Below are 24,738 nucleotides of genomic sequence, written 5' to 3'. Positions count from 1 at the left end.
GTTATTTTCTCCTCTTTCAACACATTCAAAGGTTTTAATTTTAATATACCTCCCTCCATATTAAGAATATCTGTATATGTAATTACATCCTGCCTGCTTTCTATACTTGTGTTCTCTATTGCGTGCCTGGGTACTGTCCATATAGGTATCTTCTCATTTAAGTTATACTGATATTTCTTCCAGACACGCAGTAAAGCATTCCTCAATATATGGCTCTTAAATGCTCTATCCACCTTTTTATCATACACTAAGTAAGCATGCCAACCGTAAACCAAATCATGCCCTTCAATGTTCAGAATCCTTCCATTTGTTAAATTAATCTGACCTAGTTTATTTCTACAGGGGACCTGCTGGTGATTGTCTTTGTGAGTTACTTGGGATCAAAACTTCACAGGCCACGCATGATTGGCCTTGGATGTGCAGCCATGGGCTTGGGATGTGTTTTGATAGCACTGCCTCATTTTCTAATGGGGAGGTAAGTTCCTAATCTTATCTAATTCTCACATGGCTAAGTCCTCGACTTACAACCACAGTTGGAACCAGAATTTCCATTGCTGACCAAGTAGGTGTTAAGGGACCTGTGACTGATTTTATGAGCTTTTTTTTTTTTTTTGCCATGGTTGCTAAGTGAATCCCTGTGGTTGTTAACTGAATCCCACAGTCATTAAGTAAACCCAGCTTGCCCCATTGACTTGGTTGGGAAGGTCACATGACCCTGGGATGCTGCAAATATGTTGTAAATACGATGTGACAATGACAAAATGTGTGTGGTGTCGTCACAACACCAAATGTAGCCTTTCATAGGTAAAGGTTCCCCTTGCACATATGTGCTAGTCGTTCCCGACTCTAGGGGGCGGTACTCATCTCTGTTTCAAAGCCGAAGAGCCAGCGCTGTCCGAAGACGTCTCCATGGTCATGTGGCCGGCATGACTAAATGCCAAAGATGCACGGAATGCTGTTAGCTTCCCACCAAAGGTGGTCCCTATTTTTCTACTTGCATTTTTTACGTGCTTTCGAACTGCTAGGTTGGCAGAAACTGGGACAAGGAACGGGAGCTCACCCCTTTATGTAGCACTAGGGATTCGAACCACTTAACTGCCGACCTTTCGATCGACAAGCTCAGCATCTTAGCCACTGAGCCACCATGTCCCTCATACTTGCCTTTCATACTTGCATATTATTATATTTAGCTATATTTAACAGTAGATGTCAGCTGTGTGGTTTGTGTCATGTCATTGAAATGCATTGTTTGTCATCTCCTCCTCCTTCTCCCGCATCCCCAAAACTGATGATCTCCATTCGTTCTTGTTCTGAGTTGCTAATTTTGTAAATATACCTTTGGAGGAATAAATAATTCAGTAAATATTTCCCATGAGATAGGATCAGAAAGTCAAATATATCCAAGCAGTAAGTATCAATATTACTAACGAGCCTGTAGTACAGTGGACTAAGCACTGTTATTAACATCAGCTGCTTGCAATTACTGCAAGTTCGAATCTCACCAGGCTCAAGGTTGACTCAGCCTTCCATCCTTTCTAAGGTAGGTGAAATGAGGACCCAGTTTGTGGGGGCAATAAGCTGACTTTGTATAAATATACAAAAGTATGAAGGCTATTGCTTAACGCATTGTAAGCCGCCCTGAGTCTCCGGAGAAGGGCGGCATATAAATTAAAGCAAAATAAAAAAATAAAAAATAAAAAATAAATATTTCCTTTTGTAGACTGATACACATTCCCCCAAAGGTATCCAGTGCAAGTGATGATGTTATAACTCATCCTAATATCACTGTGTGCAAAAGATGCAAAATGATTTATTTTGAGTACTTCATATTTGTTCTCTGTGGACAACTGTGCTCCCTTAAAAAAATGTTAGTCTCTTGCAGGACCACCATTAAATCAATCTTCACAGATTCTGATTCTGTTGAATAGATGAATGAATAGATGATGCCCTGAATTTCTCTACTAAAGGTTGCCCATGGACTCCCCTACCCACACAGAAAGAATGAACGCACCCTAGTGCTACTTTTTTTAAACAATTTATTTTGATTCACAGGTACCACTATGAAAACACTGCTTCGTCTTCTGAAAATGCTACTTCAAGTATGGCAGTTTGCCTTGCAAATCAAAGTGACATGTTCCAATCTCCCCTGTTACCTTCAAAAGGTAAAGTTCCCCTTTTGGTCCATTTAGCTTCCTCTGCATTACTTCCCTGTCTCAGTGGTAGCAGGAGATCAGAGCAACTAAAGCCTAAACAAGCCTGTTTGACGGATAACTACAGATTAACAGAGTTGGAAGGGACCTTGTAGGTCATCTAGTCCAACCCCCCGCCCAAGCAGACCCTACACCATTTCTGACAGGTGACAGTCCAGGCTCTTCTTGAAAGCTTCCAGTGATGAAGCTCCCACAACTTCTGAAGACAACTTCTGTTCCATTGGTGGATTGTTCTCACTGTCAGAAAATTTCTCCTTATTTCCAGGTTGAATCTCTCCTTCTTCAGTTTCCATCCATTATTCCTTGTCTGGCCTTCAGGTGCTTTGGAAAATAGCTTGACCCTCCTCCTCTCTGTGGCAGCCCCTCAAATATTGGAAGACAGCTATCACGTCTCCCCTGGTCCTTCTCTTCACTAGACTAGCCAGGCCCAGTTCCTGAAACTGTTCATCGTATGTTTTAGCCTCCAGTCCCCTAATCGTCTTGGTTGCTCTTCTCTGCACTCTTTCTAGAGTCTCAACATCTTTTTTATATAGTGTTTAGATAGTGTTTTGTACTTTATAGCATTAATTAACGTTAGTCCAGTTGAATTTGACAGTTGTTATCATTTGGCTTCCTGGATCTTCTGTGACATTATAGCAACTCAGCCAATAGCTGTAGGAGAAGTAGAGACAGAGCCCGAGGGCAGAGTCAAGAGAGGGCTAAGCCTAAAATCATTATGTGTCCACAAATACTCCAAGTCCAGCACCTCTTGAACTCCGTTAACACTAGTGCCATTTTAATGCTGAACGTTAGTTGACTAGATTCTTGTGTGTAGGCTTGATCAATAAATCTTCTTAACTGGAACTTACCGTATTTTCCGGCGTATAAGACGACTTTTTAACCCAGGAAAATCATCTCAAAAGTCGGGGGTCGTCTTATACGCCGGGTACCCGAATCTGAGTTGCTGGCGCTGACCGATGACACTTTGGGAGCGCCGGCAACATTGAGGGGAAGCTGTACTCTGAATTAGTTCCAACCTACAAGAGGTGCCAGGCAGTGCGGGGCCCACGAGAAAGGAACGCGTCCCCACTCTACCCCGGAATTCGGATCACCTTCCTTCCTTTCCCAGCAGTCCACGGTGAAAGCGGCGCCACGGTCGACCTGGGCCAGCGCCTTGCACACCTGGCTCTGCGTCTCCATTATGAGAAGCCCCATGCGACTTCGCATGTCTCCGCCCCAGTCGCGCAGCTCTCGCAATCCGCTCACCGGAGGAGCCATGAAGTGCTCGCACCGCCTTGCCAGATCTTCCTCGTCCTCCTTTCCCCACAGCTTTTCCCGTTGTAATTGCTGCTGCTGCTACCGCCAAGGCTGCTCCTTCATCTCCGCCCACCGCACCAGACCCAGCCCGGCCAGCACCGCCGTGGCTCCCGCAGTCCAAGCGGATCGGCGCCCGGGCTCGCAGGCGAAGGGTGGGAGTGCGCAGCGCACTTTCCTGGCTTGGCGCCGATCCGGACGGCTGCAGAAAGAACTGGGCACCGGCTGTCATGTCTTTTCTGCTGTGCCGGGTTCGGCACCTGGGCTCCTGGGGTTTAAGCCTTTGGGCCGGCCCGTGCTGCTCCAGGATGTTCGCTTCGGGCTCCTTGGAATTGCTGCTGGGCGCTTCTTCCCGTTGGGGCGATGGTGAGTGGACTGCGGGAGCCACGGCGGACTCCTTCCCCACGAGGTATTGCTCTGCATTTCACCACCTCTTCCAGGCTCGCAGCCACCCACCATCGCCCCAACGGGAAGAAGCGCCCAGCAGCAATTCCAAGGAGCCCGAAGCAAACATCCTGGAGCAGCACGGGCCGGCCCAAAGGCTTAAACCCCGGGAGCCCAGGTGCCGAACCCGGCACAGCAGAAAAGACATGACAGCCGGTGCCCAGTTCCTTCTGCAGCCATCCGGATCAGCGCCCGGGCTCGCAGGCGAAGGGTGGGAGTGCGCAGCGCACTTTCCTGGCTTGGCGCCGATCCGGACGGCTGCAGAAAGAACTGGGCACCGGCTGTCATGTCTTTTCTGCTGTGCAGGGTTCGGCACCTGGGCTCCTGGGGTTTAAGCCTTTGGGCCGGCCCGTGCTGCTCCAGGATGTTCGCTTCGGGCTCCTTGGAATTGCTGCTGGGCGCTTCTTCCCGTTGGGGCGATGGTGAGTGGACTGCGGGAGCCACGGCGGACTCCTTCCCCACGAGGTATTGCTCTGCATTTCACCACCTCTTCCAGGCTCGCAGCCACCCACCATCGCCCCAACGGGAAGAAGCGCCCAGCAGCAATTCCAAGGAGCCCGAAGCGAACATCATGGAGCAGCACGGGCTGGCCCAGAGGCTTAAACCCCGGGAGCCCAGGTGCCGAACCCCGCACAGCAGAAAAGTCATGACAGCCAGTGCCCAGTTCGTTCTGCAGCCGTCCGGATCAGCGTCCGGGCTCGCAGGCAAAGGGTGGGAGTGCGCAGCGCATTCTCCTGGCTTGCTTACCTTAGCTCAGTGGTTGGGGGGGTCAAACAACCCTTTCACAGGGGTTTTGATGGTGGTGCAATACAGAAAAACGAGCGCAGCCCTCGCCATCCGGAATGAATGGTGCTGTTGTGGCGGTGGGGGAGGGGGCGGCAGAAGCGGGAAGAAGTGGTGTTTGCGATGGCTGGAAGCTGTGGGAGTGAAGCACTACTTTCATTTGTACGGCAGCAGCATTCCGCCTTGGTATATTTGTGTCAGGAGTGGCGCAAGGCAGCCTTTGTTTCCTGCTGCCTGGGACTCGGAGCGGTAAATGGTGACTGGTCCGGGGAGCAGCTGGATTTTGCAGTCCCAAGCATTAGGAGATGAGGGCTGCCGCTCTTACAGCGCTCTTACAGCGGAGAGAAAAAGCCGGATGCCGCTCTCCGTTGCAGACACCAGATCGCCCCCCTGCAAGCTCTCCTCTCTCAAGCAGTCCAACCAAAGTTTCCAGCCCCGCTTCAGGGAGCGCTCCTTGAGAGACGAGAGTTTGCAGGGGGCCGATTTGGCAGCCGGATTAGAGAGCAAAATCCAGCAGCTCTCCGGATCAGACGCTATTTACCACTCTGAGTGCCAGGCAGCAGGAAACAAAGGCTGCCTTGCGCCACTCCTGACACAAATATACCAAGGCGGAATGCTCATGCCGCACAAGTTCAAGTAGTGCTTCGCTCCCACACTTCTTCCGGCCCTCAGTCTCTCAGGGAGATGCTTGACTTCCTCTCAGCCCCAAGACACTGGCTGGCCCATGAGATGAGAGAGAGAGAGAATGAGAGAGAAAGAGAGAATCAGAATGAGACAGAGAGAGAAAGAGACAAAGAATGAAAGAGAGAGAAAGACAGAATGAAAGAGAATGAGAGAAAGAGACAGAGAGAATCAGAGAGAGAGAGTGAGAGAGAGAGAATGAGAGACAGAGAAAGAGACAGAATCAAAGAGAACCAAAGAATCAGAGAGAGAATGAGAAGAGAGGGAGAGAAAATGAAAGAGAATCAGAATGAGAGAATCAGAATGAGAGGGAGAGAGTGGGGAGAGAGAGAAAGAGGGGGAGAGAGAGAAAGAGAAAGAGCGGGAGGGAGAAAGAGAAAGTGGGGGGGAGAGAAAGGGGGACAGAGAGAAAGAGAGAATGAGAGAGAGTGTGGGGAGAGAAAGAGAGTGGGAGAAAGAGAGAAAGGGGGGAGAAAGAGAATGAGAGAGAAAGAGTGGGAGAGAGAGAAAGAATGAGAAAGAGGGGAGAGAAAGGGAAAGAGTGGGGGAAAGAAAGAATGAGAAAGAGAGGGGGAGAGAGAAAGGGAATGAGAGAGGGGGGGAGAGAGAAAGAGAGAATGAGAAAGAGTGGGAGAGAAAGAAAGAGAGGGAGAGAGAGAGAAAGCGAAAATGAGAGAGAGAGAAAGAGAGAATGAGAGAGAAAGAGTGGGAGACAGAGAGAGAGAGAGACAGAGAGGATGGAGAGTGCCTGAAGGACCCCATCCCGTACTGGGAGTCCAGGTGCTTCAGCAAGCGGGGCACTGGATTCGTATTAGTGGTCTGCGAAATTTAAAATTATGAAGTTGGTGGTCCCTGAGGTCCAAAAGGTTGGGGACCCCTGGCCTAAGACCATCGGAAAACACATATTTTTGATGGTTTTAGGAATAACTTTATCGTTGGGGGTCACCACAACATGAGGAACTGTATTAAAGGGTCGCGGCATTAGGAAGGTTGAGAACCACTGCCTTAGCTGCTTGCCTTGCTTCGCTTGCCTGAATCCATTCCATCAGCAAGCAACTCCCTGCCTGCAACCAAGCAGGCAGGGAGTTGTGGACTTCAACTCCCAGAATTCCTCAGCCAGCAAAACAAAGCTGGCTGAGGAATTGTGGGAGTTGAAGTCTACAAGTCTTAAAGTTGCCAAGGTTGGAGACCCCTGTTCTATTGGGTACGTAAGTTTTTTTCCCCTTTGGGATCTTTAAAAAAAAATAGTTAATTGGGTTTTTTTTTAGTTCTTTTTTAGACCTAGCCATTTAAAGTTTAGGAAGTTTTAAATTTAGCTTTCATATAAAAATAAAAATAAAATAAAATAAAATAATATTTGTGTAGCTTTCTGAGATTTAGTGTGTTTCTGTAGTGTTTCACTCTAACTACACAAACACACAAAATCTCACAAAGCTGTATGTGGAATTTTGTGTGTGTGAAGTGTGAAAGTTGGGTTTTTGGGCTTTTTGTGGCTGTGTGAAGTTCCTGCTTGTTGCAGGGGCCATTTTGGGTCTAGCACAGCTACTTTTACATTGTGGATGAGCCAGTTGTGTTGTGTTGTGTTGTGTTGTGTTGTGTGTGTGTAAAGCGTGAAAGTTGTTTTTTGGGGCTTTTTGGGGCTGTGTGAGGTTCCTGCTTGTTTCAGGGGCCATTTTGGGTCTAGCACAGCTGCTTTTACATTGTGGGTGAGCCAGTTGATGTTTTTTTAATTTTTATTTGGTGTGCGTTGGAAGAGGGGTAGTCTTATACGGCGAGTATAGCCCAAACCCTATATTTTAACAGGAAAAGTAGGGGGTCGTCTTATACGCCCAGTCGTCTTATACGCCGGAAAATACGGTAACTCATTCTTTGTGCCTGACAATAGCAACCAGAATGGCCATTCATGCAATCGTTAGCAAGGAAGCCAATAGTAGCCAGATGACAGGTAGTCTTCAACTTACGACCGCAATGGAGCCCAAAATTTCTGTTGCTAAGTGAGGCATATGTTAAGTGAATTTTGCCCCATTTTATGACCTTCCTTGTCACCGTTGTAAAGTGAATCTCCGCAGTTGTTAAGTTAGTAACGTGGTTTTTAAATGCGTATGGCTTCCCCGTCGATTTTGCTTTGTCAGAAGGTCCCAAAAGATGATGGCATGATGTCGGGATATTGCAACCGTCATAAAGATGAATTGGTTGCCAAGCATCTGAATTTTGATCATGGGGATGCCACAACAGTCATAAGTGTGAAAAACAATCGTACGTCACTTTTTTCATTGTAATTTTGAACAAACTGTTGTAAATCGAGGACTATCTGTGTTCTCTTGTACAACGAAGAAGGAAAGTACAATATACCGTATAAACAATATTCACACATAATTTTTGTTACTGATACACATCTATTTCCTGACTGATCAATGAAAAGCATCAACAGTTTTACTTCTATGAACAGCCTCCTCACGCAATTTTTGGTTTATTGTTTCTGCTTATTCTTGCCTTTTTTTTAGAATGTGAGGAACAAGAAGGATCTCTGATGTGGGTATCTGTGCTGATAGGAAACATAATACGAGGAATAGGTGAAACACCCATCACACCATTAGGCATCTCCTATGTAGAAGATTTTGCAAGATCAGAAAATTCTCCATTCTACATAGGTAAGCCTGCAAGTGTCCAGGTATCATATTTTTAAAAACTTTTTTTTTTTTAAAGAAAGGCTTTTATAACCGAGGAGGAAGAAATTTGTAGTACTGAATCATAACTCCCAGCAGTCTCAGCCAACAAAGGATGCTGGGATTTTTTCACTTTAGCTACGTCTGAAGTAGTACATTTCCAGTGCAATCCCAGTGCTCATAAGGAAATACAATTTATTTATACAGGTAGTCCTTGAGTTATGATGGCAGTTGGAACTGGAATTTCCATTGTTAAGTGATGCAATGATTAAGCATGATGTTTTAGCGACAACAACCCCGGTAATCTCCATTGCCGTTGTTAAGCAATAATTGTGGGTCATTTAAGCAGGACCTCATGTGATTCTGAATTTGACTTCCTGCCGTTCCCAATAAGCAAAGTCAATGGGGAAGCTGGAAGGAAATCGTAAGTCTCAGTCATGGCGACACTGTTGTGGCCTGTTGGCCGCCGTCCCCTCCAGGAACTGAATCAGAGGAGGAGGAGGCGTGGGAGTCAGGGTCAGCAATCTGAGAGCTCCAAGGGGGGAGAGGGAGTGGAGCTGGCAGAGAGAGAGAGACAGAGGCAGAATCTGGGTCGTCCGTCAGCCCTCAGATGGACAGTCAACAGCCCCCAGGTTTGGAGGTGGCTGATGAGGAAGAGGAGGAACAGCTGGGTCCAGTGCCTGATGCATGGATATGCAGAAGGCAGAGGAGAGGAGAGCAGTGGAAATCTATGGGCCGGTCTTTGAGACAGAAGAGACACCGCTGCTAGCAAAGCCCTACCCTAGCTCTGGGGATAAAAGGCAGGGAGCGGAGATGAATAGATGTGGCAGACAACTATTCATCTCACTGCCGGATGGACTTGTTAGCCTGCGGTGAGAGAGAAACTTTTTGCTGGGGCTGCAGGCGCTCCTAATTAAAGGAATCTTTGAGTTCACTTCAGAACTCATGTTTGGAGAGCTGGGTCTCCTTAGGTGGCTCACAAGTAGGTGGGTGGTAGATGAGTGCTATAGAATACAGATTGGTGGGACTTGTTGCTGTGGCATGCATGAGTGTGGGTAGGTGCTGTAACCCAGCACAGGTCTGGGCAGGTGGGTGGGTATTACGGCATGGCACAAGTATGGCATGGCGGGCAGATGCCCAACTGCTGGGGCCTGCAGTCCAGGACCTCCTTGAGAGAAAAAAATGGCGGGAAGAGTGACTTACTGAGGTAAATTGTGACCTCCTGATGGCTTCCCTATTGACTCTGCTTGTGGGAAGCTGGCAGGGAAGGTCACAAATAGTGATCACATGACTCTAGGATATTACAACTGCCATTAAGTGTGAGCTGATTGCCAAGCCTCCGGATCAATATCATATGACCATGAGGATGTTACAATGGCCATAATTTCAAGTACCAGTCATTCAGTGCCGCCATCATTTTATACAGGCAGTCCTCGACTTGCGACCACAACGGAGCCCAAGGTTTATGTTGTTAAGTGAGACATTTGTTAAGTGAGTTTTGCTCCCATTTTACGACTTTTCTTGCCATATTTGTTAAGTGAATCGCTGCAGTTATTAAGTTAGTAACATGGTTGTTAAGTGAATCTGGCTTTCCCCTTGACTTTGCTTGTCAGAAGGTTGCAAAAGGGGATCACGTGACCCCAGGACACTGCAGCCGTCATAAATATGAACCAGCTGTCAAATATTGTTATGTAAATCATATGACCACGGGGATGCTGCAACTGTCATAAATGTGAAAAATGGTCATAAGTCACTTTTTTCAGTGCCATTGTAATTTTCAACTATCAGTAAATGAACTGTTGTAAATAGAAGGGCTACCTGTACAGTCACTAAATGAATGGATATAACTCAAGGACTATGTGCAATTACATTAATGTATTTACAGAATCCAATATCTTATATATAATCCAGTCAGCCACTAACCTAGTTAAATATCTACCGTTCCTTCGAGCAGCACACAATTACCTGTGGTATCTAGATAGCAATAACACTTAGACTTATATACCGCTTCATAGTGCTTTACAGCCCTCTCTAAGCGGTTTACAGAGTCAGCCTATTGCCCCCAACAATCTGGGTCCTCATTTTACCGACCTTGGAAGGATGGAAGGCCGAGTCAACCTTGAGCCTGGTGGGATTTGAACTGCCAAATTGCAGGCAGCCGGCAGTCAGCAGAAGTGGCCTGCAGTACTGCATTTTAACCACTGCGCCACCGAGATACTTTGTTGGAAAGCAGAAAAATGTGTTCTGACATTGCAGTGCCAGCTCGGCTGCTTATGTACATGTATGCAATTAACTCTTTTAATATATTTGAATCTTTCCCACTCCTTTAGGCTGTCTACAAATAGCAACTGTCTTAGGGCCTTTACTCGGTTTAATGATTGGCTCCTATTGTGCCCAGTTGTACGTGGATATTGGATTCATAAACCTGGGTAAGACAATTGGTCAGCAAAATCTGTAAGCGTTAATCCCCAGAAAAATGAATTCCATGCATGCCATTCTGACTTTTCTAACTTTGGAGCGTTAGTGCCTTTAAAGCCAGTTGTTACAGTGACCATTTTCACTTTGCTTTGTCATGAAATGTAGCGGCCTGATTATTAGGGTCAACGTGAGTCATCATGGATCCATCACTGACCTTGGACAGTGATATCATGACACTGAAAATGGCTGATTTTGACCTTCCAGGTTGGCTTTCCTGATATTTGTAACCCTAAACCTAATTCTTTCCATGTTGGCTAGAAATGATAAGAGTTCCCCTAAACATCTGGAGAGCAGCATCACTCTGATATATGGCAAAGCTACATAACGACATATATTGTGTCTGTCTGTCTGTCTGTCTGTCTGTCTGTCCGTCCGTCCGTCCGTCCGTCCGTCCGTCCATCCATCCATCCATCCATCCATCCATCCATCCATCCATCCATCCATTTGTCCAGTCGTCTGTCCGTTTCTGTCTCCATCTCCGTCTCCATCTCCGTCTCTGTCTCTCTGTCTCTCTGTCTCTCTGTCTCTCTGCCTCTGCCTCTGCCTCCGTCTCTCTCTCTCTCTCTCTCTCTGTCTCTCCGTCTCCGTCTCCGTCTCTGTCTCTCTCTGTCTCTGTCTCTGTCTCTGTCTCTGTCTCTGTCTCTGTCTCTGTCTCTCTCTCTCTCTCTCTCTCTGTCTCTCTCTCTCTGTCTCTCTCTCTCTCTCACACACACACACACATACACACACACACACACACAATTATAGTAAAGAGCTATTGCAGGAGGGAATCAGTATTAGTCTATGGCAGCAACAATCAGTAGCACTTTTTCTGACCAAATTTTATTAAACAGCATAAATTTCTGCAAGCTACAATTTATTTCAGCTGATGCCATGTTAAGGTTAACCAAGTTAAGTATAGAGCCAAACACAGAACTGGGAAACACAGAGCCAAGTTTCTCATTCTTAGCGACTTCCAGATGGATGAACTTCAACTCCCAGAACTCCCCAACCAGCTTGGCCTTTGCTGAGAATTCTGGGAGCTGAAGTTCACACAACTGGAAGTTTCCCAGCCTGGTGCTAGCTTTCCCATATTTCACCCGAGGCCACTTGCCCCACAATGCACCAGGGAAAGGATGGAACCTTTCCTCTAACACATTTTCAGAGAAACGGTGCTCACAAAAATGGCTTAAAAGCCAGAAAGAAAGCTGAGTAAATATTTAAAAAGTGGGAGCTCTGTGCTGAAGATAAAAATTAATAAAGAATGAAGACATTGGTAACCCCTCTCTCTCCATTGTCTCTATCTTCCCTCTCTCTATAAATGCACCCCACATAACCCCTAAGTCTAACAAACGACTCTTAATCTTCCTTTCTCACCAGAGGAGGTGATGATAAACCTCATGGATGCCCGTTGGGTCGGTGCTTGGTGGCTGGGAGTTCTAGTATGCGCCTTTGCAAATTTCCTTGTTGCAATCCCTTTCTGCTTCTTGCCCAAGACTCTGATAAAAGAAGGAGAGGAAAACAACACTGACGTAACAGCCAAGAGAAACAAATCCCTCCTACAAGCAGAAAACACGAGCCAGGCTAAAATAAAACTACGCGAACTTTCCAAGGGTGAGCAAAACAAACAAACAAACAAACAGTGGACCAAAGTTTTTTGTTTTTAAAAAACAACTGAAGCAGAGGTGGGTTTCAGCCGGTTCTGACCAATTCTGGAGAACCGGTAGCGGAAATTTTGAATAGTTCAGAGAATTCTAGTAAAAGTTCTGACTGGCTCCGCCCCCATCTATTCTCTGCCTCCCAAGTCCCAGCTGATTGGGAGGAAATGGGGATTTTGCAGTAACATTCCCCTGGATTGGGGACGAAATGGAGATTTTACAGTATCCTTCCCCTGAAGTGGGGTGGGAATGGAGATTTTACAGTATACTTCCCCTGGAGTGGGGTGGGAATGGAGATTTTACAGTATCTTTCCCCTGCCACGCCCACAAAGCAACACCCACAGAACCGGTAGTAAAAAATTTTTGAAACCCACCACTGAACTGAAGGTGACGGCCTTTCCTTTTCTTTTTTTCCCTCCAAACATTTTTATTAGGTTATAAAGTATTATAAAATGCAAAAATACAAAAGTAAATAAAAGAGCAATGAAAGGGGAGAGAAAGAGTGAGAGAGAAGTGAAGGAAAGGTAGGGAAAAGAAAAGAAAAATTAGCATTGACTTCCGACTCTCTCTGATGTAGTAGAATAGGGCATTAACATCAAATCACAGCTTTTTGCTTTTCCATAATAATAAGAACAAGTCATTCCTTTAAAGATCTATCAATCTAATTTACAAAACCCAAAGTTAAAGTTACATTCTTTTCCACATCAGGTACGAAATTGAGAAGCGGAATTAAGAGGGGGGAAAAACATAAGTACTTTTGTTTCCACATGGATGATGGGCTTTTCCTGACTGAAACTCTTTAAATAATTTAATAATAAATTAACATGAACTAATGGTCTCCTGGGTTTCTAGCCTGTTGTTTTAACCACTCGACCAAATTGATCCCTATATATACACAAGGGAGAGAAAGTGCAGGAAGCCAAACTTCCATTGGAACCAACGACTGCAAAGAAGCTGAGATCCTTTTCTTTGGTTTGGTTTCCAGATTTTGTTCCTTACCTGAAGAGTCTATTTCACAATCAGGTTTACATGCTTTTCCTTTGTATTACCGTATTTCAATTCAGCGCTTGGATCGGGATGATTACTTTTATGCCCAAATACTTGGAACAGCAGTATGGAATCTCTGCATCGGATGCCATTTTCTACATAGGTAAACTGAATAGATGTGTGTGACAATGCGGGGTGGCTGAGTGTGAGTGTCAACACGGGAGTCAACAAAACTGGCAAGAAGGTCTGGAAGGGAATCAAAAACCCGTGTCAGTTTTGGAAGACAATTTTCTTTTTGCTTCTAAACTGCCACATATTTTAGCTGGGGAAGTTGGGAGGGGATTGTTGTTGGAGCGGTAGAAAGTTAGTCATAACAACATTCCGTACTCAAGGACTTTTGCCCACGTTTGATGCAGACTGCATGAAGATTGTATCCGGTGAAGAGTTGATTGGACAATGTGATGAACTTGTGGGTGTGGGGCAGGGCTGTGAACTCTTAGCTGGGTGGGGGAAACCTGGAAGCTTTCAGATTCGGGTTTTCCCAGATGTGCCAACATGACATCTAATAAATTGGAACTTTGAGGAACCTCAGGCCTCAGAGCTTTATTTTGTTGGGGGTGTTCCTTGGAACCCTGATAACCTGGTTTTCGCTGTCTCTTATTCTAGGTGTCTACAATTTACCAATCATATGTGCTGGATATTTTTTTGGAGGCCTGATGATGAAGAAGTTCAAGATAAACACATATCAAGCTGCCCACATAGGGTTTTGGAGTTCCTTGATTGAATATCTCATCTATTTCTCTGCTTTTGCTATGTTCTGCAAGAACAGTTCCGTGGCTGGTTTAAGTGTCTCTTATAAAGGGTACGTACCTGATCCAACTTTTAGTCCAGGTTGCTTCACAGGAGACAGTAGTGTTGAGAATTTGGAGTTATCCGTCCATAACCATTTGTTCCATTCGTGAATTTGAAAAGGAACAAACCGTGTCTCCTTCAAGTACTAGAGGATTTGACTAGAAGACCTCCCAAGGCCCCTTCCAACTCGGTTATTTTGCTAGGGTAACATGGTAGCAGTGTTCCAGTATCTAAGGGGCTCTAACAGGCTCTGTCATTCTGTTATTTATTTAGTCTGCCAGGTTTTGGCATGAAAATGAAGATGAAAAAGGCCATCCCAAAAAAGTGTCCATGTTACTGTTCTGCCCCAGCTCCGGATTCCCAAGGATTGTGATACACACCAATGGTCCTTATCAAAGTTATAACGTACCAAGAATAAACAAAGTCCAGCAAAGGTTGGCAACCAGCCCAGAAAACAAGATACAATAAGACACTCACTCTCCAAAATGTCTGTAATAATTACACGTTGTTTCCAGCAAGAAATTACTAACTACATGAGACTTAAATAGGCTAAGGGAGTGGCCAATTATCCTCAAATCTTACTCTCGAGGAAACCTCCTCCTCCTGAGTAGCCACTCCTGCCTTTTGGCAGCCCTGAGTGCTCGAGCATTGAGGAGAGGCTCCTCCACTTCTCTCTCTCCACTTGAAGGAGCCTCTGGAGGTTCTGAAGGCCCAGGCTGAGTCTCTGCCTCTGGCACCACATCCTCTTCAGCCTCCTTGCTGTCTGATGCGAGCGCTGGCTGTGCAGGCTGTTGGCGCGACCCCACACCAGCCTCCACCTCGTCGGGATCAGCCATGATCTGCGCAGGCCGCTGGCGGGCCACAACAGTTACTGCCAAGAGAACTACAAGATAGAAGAGAACATTCGTAGCTCAGTGTTGAACTGTGCTGTCCTTTGTGCTCTTTGAGCTTGGTAGTTTTCTTGCAGATGTTTCTTTACCCAACTAGGTAACAGCATCAGTGCTAGAAGGGTTTTGCTTCCTTCTAGCACTGATGATGTTACCTAGTTGGGTAATGAAACATCTGCAAAACAGAGAGTACCAAGGATCTCACAGAACTGCAAGAGTATGGTTTAATTACGTTGACCATATGTGGGCTGCAAAACTCCAGATCACCATTAGGTGGCAGGAAAACAATTACATATCCATCTAGTTCTCTATGGCCATCTAGTGGTCAAGTAATTTTTTGAGGCATAGATTGCTCACCCAAGACTTAACCCCTATGAATAAGAGAACTTGGACCTATTTTTGATAAGACATCTAGCAGACAGCTTTGCATTAATCCTTCCCCAAATGCACAAATACCTTTTAGGAAGAATAGCCTCTTATTGTTGCTTCAGTCTACTCTCTTTTTCCCACTAGTCCTTTGGAAAGAGATAATCTCTTTACTAACCAATCTGACCTGTGTGATTCCCACCTATAATGCTTTTTAGCACAAATTGATGGGACATCTACTTAGCCTTCATGCTCTATTAAACATGGTGAATGAATTTTATGAGGTGCTACAGATATCCCCAAACTTTTTCCTAGTATTTGAAGTACTGTACAATACAAACACAGTATTCTCAGTGTTTGTCTAGTACACACTTAGAAAAAGAGCTCTTTTTTTCTTATAAGTTTATTTGTTTATTCTTTGTTTAAGCTGCTCTGTTGCTTGAAGGAAGCCATTGCAAATTGCATCCAAGCCAATTCATCAAATTGGTCTGATTCAAAAAAAATGGCCTGATTACAAAGATGGTATTCAGCCGGTTCGGACTGGTTCAGCTGAACTGGTAGCGGAAATCGTGGGTGGGCCCGCACCTCGCTGCCCCCTCGCCAACTCCGCTGTCCTATTTAGGCACATTTTGAAGCCACTTGCATGCATGCAAGTTGCATGCACGAGCAAAGCATATGCGTGGAAGGCTGTGTGCATGTGCGGAGGTTGCGCGCGCACTCACATTTGCGAACCAGTAGGGAAAGTAAGTGAATACCATCTCTGACTGATTTGACGTTCTAATTCAAGCAATCAACATGAATTGTTGAATTGTAGACCATTCGGCTGAAAGATTGTCTTCCACATAGTGGATCATCCAATCTGATATGGATTTGCTTAATTTCACATTATAAGTCTTTATCAAAACAGATTTGATGTTGTGAAGCTGGCACTGAGCAAAGCCACCAAGCTGGTCATTTCCAAGAGGTTCTTTTCTTTTATGGCATGTGTGTTCTGCTTCAACTTTGTGTATGTTTTTCAGGATAGAAGAGCTGTCCTACACAGATGCATACTTGTATGCTGACTGTAACCGTCACTGCAATTGCTCTACAAAGATGTGGGACCCTGTTTGCGGGGAGAACGGAATTACTTATGTTTCATCCTGTCTTGCTGGATGTGGTGTATCCAATGGAACTGGGAAAAACACAGTAAGGCATACAATAGATTTCAGGCAGCCTCAACCAACACAAATGACTATAGCTTAGCAGTAATGCCCTTACTTTGGATACAATATGCATACAAGCAGGGCTGGACTTCAAAATTTTTAGCAAGGGGTCCTCTGCCTGGCTGCTGGGTGGGCGTGGCCATGGTGGGCATGGCCTAGTCGGCCTCCTGCACCATGGGGGGAGTGTTTTTGCCCTCCCCAGGCTCCGGAGGCTTTTCTTGAGCCTCTGGGAGGGGGAAAATGGCCTTCCCAGGCTCCGGAGGCCCTCTGGAGGCCAGAAACGGGCCTTCCCGAACTTCCGGTAGGCCGGTACCCCCACTCTCATTATAATCTCCTTCCTTCCTTCCTTCCTTCCTTCCTTCCTTCCTTCCTTCCTTCCTTCCTTCCTTCCTTCCTTCCTTCCTTCCTTCTTTCCTATCTTCTTGCATTGTTGTGGTTGAAGCTGAAGTAGTCATTGACAGGTAGGGCATTGTAGTAGATGATTTTATGAGCTATGCTTAGGTCAGACCGAAGCAGAGGTGGATTTCAGCAGGTTCTGACCAGTTCTGGAGAACCAGTAGCAGAAATTTTGTTCTGAGAACCGGTAGTAAAAATTCTGACTGGCTCCGCCCCCATCTATTCTCTGCCTTCCAAGTCCCAGCTGATCGGGAGGAAATGGGGATTTTGCAGTATCCTTCCCCTGGATGGGGAAGGAATGGAGATTTTACAGTATCCTTCCCCTGCCATGCCCACAAAGTCACGCCCATGAAACCATGCCACGCCCACCAAGCCATGCCCACAGAACCGGTAGTAAATTTTTTTGAAACCCACCACTGGACTGAAGGCAGCGTAGTTCTAAGTTAATGCCACCAACAATCTCCACTGGAGATGAAGAGCAAGCTACTCACAATGCAACCTTAAATTGTTTCTGCTGATATTTTGACAGGTCCTTACAAACTGTTCCTGCATTTCCGCACCAGGATTTCTATTGGGAAATGGTTCGGCAGTGCCAGGGCAGTGCAACAGAGGGAAGACATGTGACACAATGCTGCATTACTTCTTAATTTTATCCTTAATCTGCTGTTTGATTTATTCATTTGGAGCCATGCCAGGTTACATGGTTCTCATCAGGTAAGAAAAGGGGAAGGGCAAACCCTGTTTAAAAAGCTAGTCTCGGTTGCTAGAATTAAGGAGAGATTTTCTGTGAGTGAGAACGATCAATCAGTGGAATGGCTTGACTGCAGAAGTTGGGGGTGCTCCAACAGTGGCGATTTCTAAGAAGAGATTGGACAACCCTTTGTCCGGAAGGGTATAGGGTTTCCTGCTTGGGCAGGGGGTTGGACTAGAAGACCTCCAAGGTCCCTTCCAACTCTGTTATTCTTTATTTTGGATGCTGTATTCTGTGTTTATTCTATATTCTGCTCTGTGTTTGGGTTAGAAAAAATGAATCTAATGTTTTAGCCCATGGAATAAAGGTATAGTTTAGGGCATATTTTGCAGGGGTGAAATGCTCCCGGTTCGGACCGGATCGCCCGATCCGGTAGCGATGGCGGCGGGTGGTTTGGAGGTAGCTGAGCCATGCTATCATCAGAGGCTTTTTCTTAACTTTTAAAAGCATTTTTTCTACAACCTCTTTAGCCGAAAAAATGTTTTTAAAAGTAAAAAAAAAAAAAGCCACTGATGATCGCGCAGCTGAGCTGGGATCGTCAGAGGCTTTTAAAAGCATTTTTTCTACAACCTCATCGGCCGAAGAGGTTGTAGAAAAAAAAAATGCCTTTAAAAGCCTCTGACGATCCCAGCTGAGTTGCCTGATCGTCAGAGGCTTTTAAAAGCATTTTTTTTCTGCAACCTCTTAAGGTTGTAGAAAAAAATGCTTTTAAAAGTTAAAAAAAAAAAGTTGGCCACGCCCACCCAGTCACATTACCCCCCCCACCAAGCCATGCCCACAAAATGGTAGTAACAAATTTTATATTTCACCACTGATATTTTGGCAGGTCAGTGAAAGAATCTGCCAGTTTAGGAGAAAAATGGTTTATGCAAACAATGGAGATTTTGCATGTTCCTGGTTGGTCTGTGAGCTTTTCTGCCCAGCAGTAGAAAAATGGGGAGCAGCAAAAAAAAAAATAATAATAATTATGCAAGCTCAAGGATGTATTGTTCATTCTTCCAATTTCTATTCCAATTATCAACAAAAAGTGGAGCTGAATTGTGCAGGCAACTCTGTTTTTTTTTTTCAACAAACATATGAGCTGCGGTGGTGCAGTGTTGCAGGCTAACTCTGCCCACAGAGCGAGGAGTTCAATCCTGACTGGCTCAAAGTTGTCTCAGCCTTCCATCCTTCCGAGGTCGGTAAAAATGAGGACCCAGATTGTTGGGGGCAAGAGGCTGACTCTGTAAACAGCTTAGAGAGGGCTGTAAAGCACTATGAGGCAGTATATATGTCTAAGAACCCTGATAGCGCAGCAGACTAAAGCACTGTTATTAACATCAGCTGCCTGCAATTACTGCAAGTTCAAATCTCACCAGGCTCAAGGTTGACTCAGCCTTCCATCCTTTCAAAGGTAGGTGAAATGAGGACCCAGATTGTGGGAGCAATAAGCTGACTTTGTATAAATATACAAAAGTATGAAGGCTATTGCTTAACGCATTGTAAGCTGCCCTGAGTCTTCAGAGAAGGGCGGCATATAAATCAATTTTTTTTAAAAAAGTGCTATTGCTATTAATATTCTGATTCATTTCTCAAAACTGCTCTTGTTCTCCAGATCCCTAAAACCTGAGGAGAAGTCATTTGGTGTTGGTCTCCACTCCCTGACAGAAAGACTTTTTGGTAAGAGAGAGCCGCGGTGGCGCAGTGGTTAGAGTGCAGTACTGCAGGCTACTTCTGCTGACTGCTGGCTGCCTGCAATTTGGCAGTTCGAATCTCACCAGGCTCAAGGTTGATTCAGCCTTCCAGCCTTTTGAGGTGGGTAAAATGAGGACCCAGATTGTTGGGGGGCAATAGGCTGATTCTGTAAACTGCTTAGAGAGGGCTGAAAAAGCACTGTGAAGTGGTATATAAGTCTAAGTGCTAAATGCTAATCTGCACTTCACAGAGGGAATAGGTAAGAGGAAATCATAACCCTTGGGACTAACTTGTGAAGCAATCCTATGAAAATGTGTTTTGAGATCATGCTTCAATAGGGACAGTGGAACAGCAGTCTGGAGGAGGGAGGAAGACTTCCACGATACCTTCCAACTCTTTTTTTCTGTGCTCTGTACGTACTATAAAAAGGTTAAGGTTTCCCTGTCAGTCGTGTTCAACTCTAGGACACGATGCTCATTGTCTGAAGACAATTTCCATGGTCATGTGGCCTGCCTGACTATACACCAAAGGCACCCAGAACACTGTTATCTTCCCACCAAAGTGGTACCTATTAATCTACTTGCATTTGCATGCTTTCAAACTACTATGTGGGCAGGAGCTGGAGCAAGTAATGGGAGCTCATCCGAGCTCGGGTCTCAAACCCAACTGTCAACTCTTCAGCTGACAAGCTCAGTGTCATTTAACTGAACAAGCCAAATCACGTCTCACAGTTTAGCTAAACCTAAGTTGTCCATTAGAAAAGGTAAGATGGACAAAGTTTCTGGTCTTCCAGAAATGTGAGGATTGAATTATGTTACCCAAAAGGACTGGATAGAATTTTGGATTCAAAGGGAAGGAGGTCTTTTTTGGAGTACGTGAAAGCATTTAAATAGTATTATGGGCAAACCATACACATACCTTACCTGGGATTATGTTATGTGATCTCTGAAAAAGATGCAGCTGTTTTGGGGAGTTGCAAACAGGTGCTGTAAAGGTCCCACATGCTCTGAAACGTTCAGAGTACTGCTAATCCTTTATTCAATAGCATTCGTTATATGCTACTGTCATTTTGGATCCATGTTTCCATGTTACTGCCTTTTCATCCAGTAAGGCCTGCTTCATTCTGAAATGATAGTAGATTGTGAATCCAAAATTCATGGCCTTTGGACATGGAGATTGAAAATGGGTATTACTTTCATTCAGTGGTAGGATGCAACTGGTTTAACAACCAGTTCGGTGAGCCCGCACTTCGCATGCACACGCGCCTAACGAGCTTACGCGCAGCATTCAAAATACAGCAATTTGAAGCTCAGCTGCTTACCTTCTAAGGCAGCCCCAGTAAGTAGAACAGTAGAGGTGCAGAAATCAGCTGTGCCGCGTGAATCAGCTGAGCCAGAAAGAAGGAAATATAGGACAGGATAGGGCGGGATGGGTGGGCGGGGCCAGCTGATGGTCGGAACTACTGGTTCACCCAAAGCGGACCAAACCGGCTGAATCCCACCTCTGCTTTCATTAATATACAATGAAAAATATCCTCTTTGATTTTTTTTTATTTTGTTTTTTTGGAAATTGGATGGTAGATAGTATTCAGCACAGATTACCACCTCATCTACTTTTCTGTCCCTGAACAAAAACAGAAGAGCAAGGATTTGCTTTAAGTTCTCATTGTTCTCAGTGTCGTGACCCAGGCCCAAGTAGTTAGTATTAAATGCAAACAGTTCGAAAACAAACAGACTTTATTAGAACAGCTGAGAATTAACTCATTCTCAGCGTAATCCAAACTAAATTAAAGCAAATTCTTCAAACCACCATTCCACATTTTATCACCGACCTTGGGATAATTAGGCAAACTGCCAAAGGCTTTTCTTGGCAAAAGTTCAGAAGCAGAAGACACCGACAAGAAATGAATACAATGAAACAAGAAGCAATTCTCTCAATGTTGTTTTCTGGCAAAGAGGCCAAGAGCCGTTGCTGGTCTTTTAAGCCTTATGGGAGGGGCCAATCATCTCTTGGCCCTACTCTTGAGTCGTCCTCTCTGCTTTATCTGCTCCTGCCTTCTGGCAGCTCTTCTCATATGTGCACTAGGAACAGGCTCCTCCTGTTCCTCTGCCTCTCCACTGTCAGCCTCTGGAGGCTCCAAAGTCCGCACATCACTCCCTGATGGCCCTGCCCCCATCTTTGCTTCCGGCACAGAGCCCTCATCTGGGTCTTCCCTAGCCTCCAGGAATGGCCCATGTTCTTCCTCAGCCTCATCGCTGTCCAACTCCGCTGCCAGCTCCGCAGGCTACTGGCGGACCACAACACTCAGAAAACTTAAAACAATGTGAATAACAATGCACCTTTTTTCTTCCAAATTCAGATTCAGGGCATTGAATGTTTTATTTACGTTCATAACGCTTGACATATCTGCTCTGAATTTGTAATGTCTTGATTTGGAGCATTTGCACATCAATTTTTGACCGAAAGGAATAAGTCAATTTCTGGCCTGAGGTCACCCAGTTGGCTTTGTGCTTTAGGCAAAACTAGAACTCACAGTCTCCTGGTTTTTAGCCTGCTGCCTTAAGTACTATGCTTAACTGGTTCTTGATGCTAGTAGCTCCCATCTAAAAGAAGAACTCCTGAGTCTCCGGAGAAAGGCAGCATATAAATTGAATGAATGAATGAATGAATGAATGAATGAATGAATGAATGAATGAATGAATAAATAAATAAATAAAAAGAATAGTGTAAAGAAGGCAGTTATATATCACAAACAGCAAAATACTTTGATAACTGAAAAAAACTTTTCTTGTCTTTATGTCATATCCCATGTAGCTGGAATCCCATCACCAATTTATTTTGGAGCTATGATTGACAGCACATGTTTGAAATGGGGAACAAAGACATGTGGTGGAATAGGGGCATGTCGGATGTATGATACTGAGAAATACAGGTATAGCTATTGGATTATTGTCACTGCTGTTTCATATAATCCACCTCTACTTCTGCATCTACTGTAAGCTTTCCTTTCTTTATTGAATCTAGTCTAGTCTGATTGAATCATTCTGTCAAGTCTCTCCACAGAGGCTCGCTACTTAGAAAGCAAGATTCTTGAAGATTCACACTGTAGTAAGTAAGGGATTACACTGCAGAATCTTGAAAAGAGGACCGATTTGTACTTTGGTTCTCATTTATGTAAATTTAATAAAACAAACAAACAGATATATTAGGGAAGGCTTTAAGGCGAGCATTCCTTACTGTCTTTTGATCTTCTTTCAGATGAAACATTAATTTAACAAGATGTCCATTGCTCATTTGATGTAACAAAAAAATGTCCATTCATTCTTGTTCTACAATATTTTGTAGAACAAAATATTGTTGTTCTACAACAGAACAACAGTTCAGTTGTTATCTGAATCTTGTTCTACAGATTCAGAGAATTCCATTCAATTCTTAGTGTGATATGAAGACAAAGCAGTTACTCAAGGCCTGCTCAAACATATTATTTAGGTTGCAGTCAATTACTATTCTAGGATGTTTTTCCAAATATTGTTACCAAGCAAAATATTCCTATTGTAATCATATCATATCACAACATACCACATCATATCAAAAGGAAATTATTGAGCTCCTTTTTCTGTATGAAGCACTCTCAATGAGTCCCTCCTTTCAACACATCTCTCTAACCCATGAGGAAAATTTTGAATTTTATTTCTGTCTTCTTGGGTAGTTATTCTATGTAGTTATTCCATGTAGGGCTCAATTGTGGCCATAAGTCAAGGACTACCTGTACCTTATTCCACTTTAGGAGGAATCACAAATAAGTGATAGCACATATTATACCTTATTTCCCCTAAAATAAGACCTCCCTGGATAATAAGGCCAATTAGGCTTTTGAGCATATGTGCTAAGCCCTCCCCGAAAATAAGCCATCCCCCAAAATATTTAAATGCATGCGCAACCGGTCCCCGCCATTTCCTCTGGTTAGGGTTAGGGAGACAGAATTGGAAATCAGGTAAGACGGCAAGAAGAGCCCAATCTTCCTCCACGTGCCCCAAAATAATAAGACCTCCTCAAAAATAAGGCCAAGCGCTTATTTTGGGGTTCAAAAAAATATAAGACAGGGTCTTATTTTTGGGGAAACACAGTAAGATTACTGCAAGATTACTTTATGTACAAAAATGGAAAGACGCTTCAATCCCCACAATGATTAAATAGTTCTGTTGTTATAGAAAACGGCTGCTTTATACTATTATGTAAAAATAAAAAGTTGAGGTTTGATGTTACTATTTTATTCTACTGCATCAGAGGGAGTCGGAAGTCAATGCCTTTTTTCCCTTTTTTTCCTACACTTTTCTCTTTTCCCTCCCCTATTTTTCCTATTATTTGCTTTCGTATTTTTGTATTTTATATTGTGAACTAATAAAAGAAAAGAAAATTCTGAAGTAAAAAAAGTGAGTGGTAGCACCTATGAAAAAACAGAAACAGAATGCCAATAAAACCGAAAGCCTTTAAATGAAGTGGAATCTGTTGAGTTTTGTCCTAGGCTTCCCCCAAAAGCACGAAGCAGGATCCTGGTCCCGACCAAACCCCTTTTATTAAACAAACTGAATTTTTCTCATTCACCTTCAGCAAAGTCTTTCAAGGGAGAATTTACAGTCACAGACCTTATCTGGCTTGGAGAGCTGCCAGGCCGATATCTTCAAAACTTGGCAAGGAGCCTTGGAGAGTCACAACTAATTGTCTCCTGCAAACTCCACTCCCATTTCGCTCCTCTTTTATTCCCTCTGGGAGGGGCCATTCATCGTCCACCTGCGGCCTTACTCCCTAGTCGACCCTTGTTCTTTAGCTGTTCCCTTCGTCTGGCAACTCTGTGCATGTGCATGCTGGGAACAGGCTCCAGCTGTTCATCTGCCTCACTGATGTCTGACTCCGAAGGCAGCTGATAACTGGCATACGGCCTTGGCCCCCTCTCTGTCTCCGATGCAGAGCCCTCATCAGAGCCTTCCCCAGACTCCAGGACTGGCCCATGTTCCTCCCCAACCTCCTCACTGTCCAAATCTGCTGCCAGCTCTGCTGGCCGCTGGCGGGCCACAACAGTTGGCTGTGAAATAGTGTTGTGGATTTAGTGACTCAAGATTGCCTTGTATTAATGCGGTTCAAATTGTCTTCCTAGATTGTTATACCTTGGATTGCCATCAGCTCTCCGTGGGGCGTCCTACATCCCATGTGTGTTTATACTCCTCATTTTAAGGAAACAGGCCAAGGATCAGAAAAGGCAGGACCTAGAATTGGAAGCCAAAGAAGAAGAAAGCGAAGAAACTGTGCAGAAGGATACGGTCACTTTTCAGAAATGTACAGATCCCCAGCAAGAGACAGCAGAAACAACAGCGAATGAAAACTCAGAGCCTCAAAAAGCCTGATGAGGAAAAAAAAAACTGTATCCCAAAGC

General features: G+C 44.7%; 1 protein-coding gene across 1 annotated transcript; it reads left to right on the top strand.

Moving 5' to 3' along the window:
• Positions 1-386: 386 nt before the first annotated feature.
• LOC139319952 (solute carrier organic anion transporter family member 1A2-like) lies at positions 387-24,738 on the top strand. Its single transcript, XM_070948036.1, has 12 exons — positions 387-475; positions 2,053-2,162; positions 7,916-8,062; positions 10,408-10,506; positions 11,915-12,148; positions 13,178-13,342; positions 13,846-14,041; positions 16,304-16,469; positions 17,412-17,596; positions 19,228-19,292; positions 22,122-22,239; positions 24,463-24,738. Exons 1-12 carry the CDS (start codon positions 402-404, stop codon positions 24,707-24,709), a joined length of 1,806 nt encoding a protein of 601 aa, XP_070804137.1. The 5' UTR covers positions 387-401; the 3' UTR covers positions 24,710-24,738.

Source organism: Pituophis catenifer, unplaced genomic scaffold (genome assembly GCF_029215685.1).
Source record: "Pituophis catenifer annectens isolate HBS135680 unplaced genomic scaffold, rPitCat1.0.hap2 SCAF_7, whole genome shotgun sequence".
Taxonomy (NCBI): Eukaryota; Metazoa; Chordata; class Lepidosauria; order Squamata; family Colubridae; genus Pituophis; species Pituophis catenifer.
This window is presented reverse-complemented; position numbering and strand designations above follow the sequence as displayed.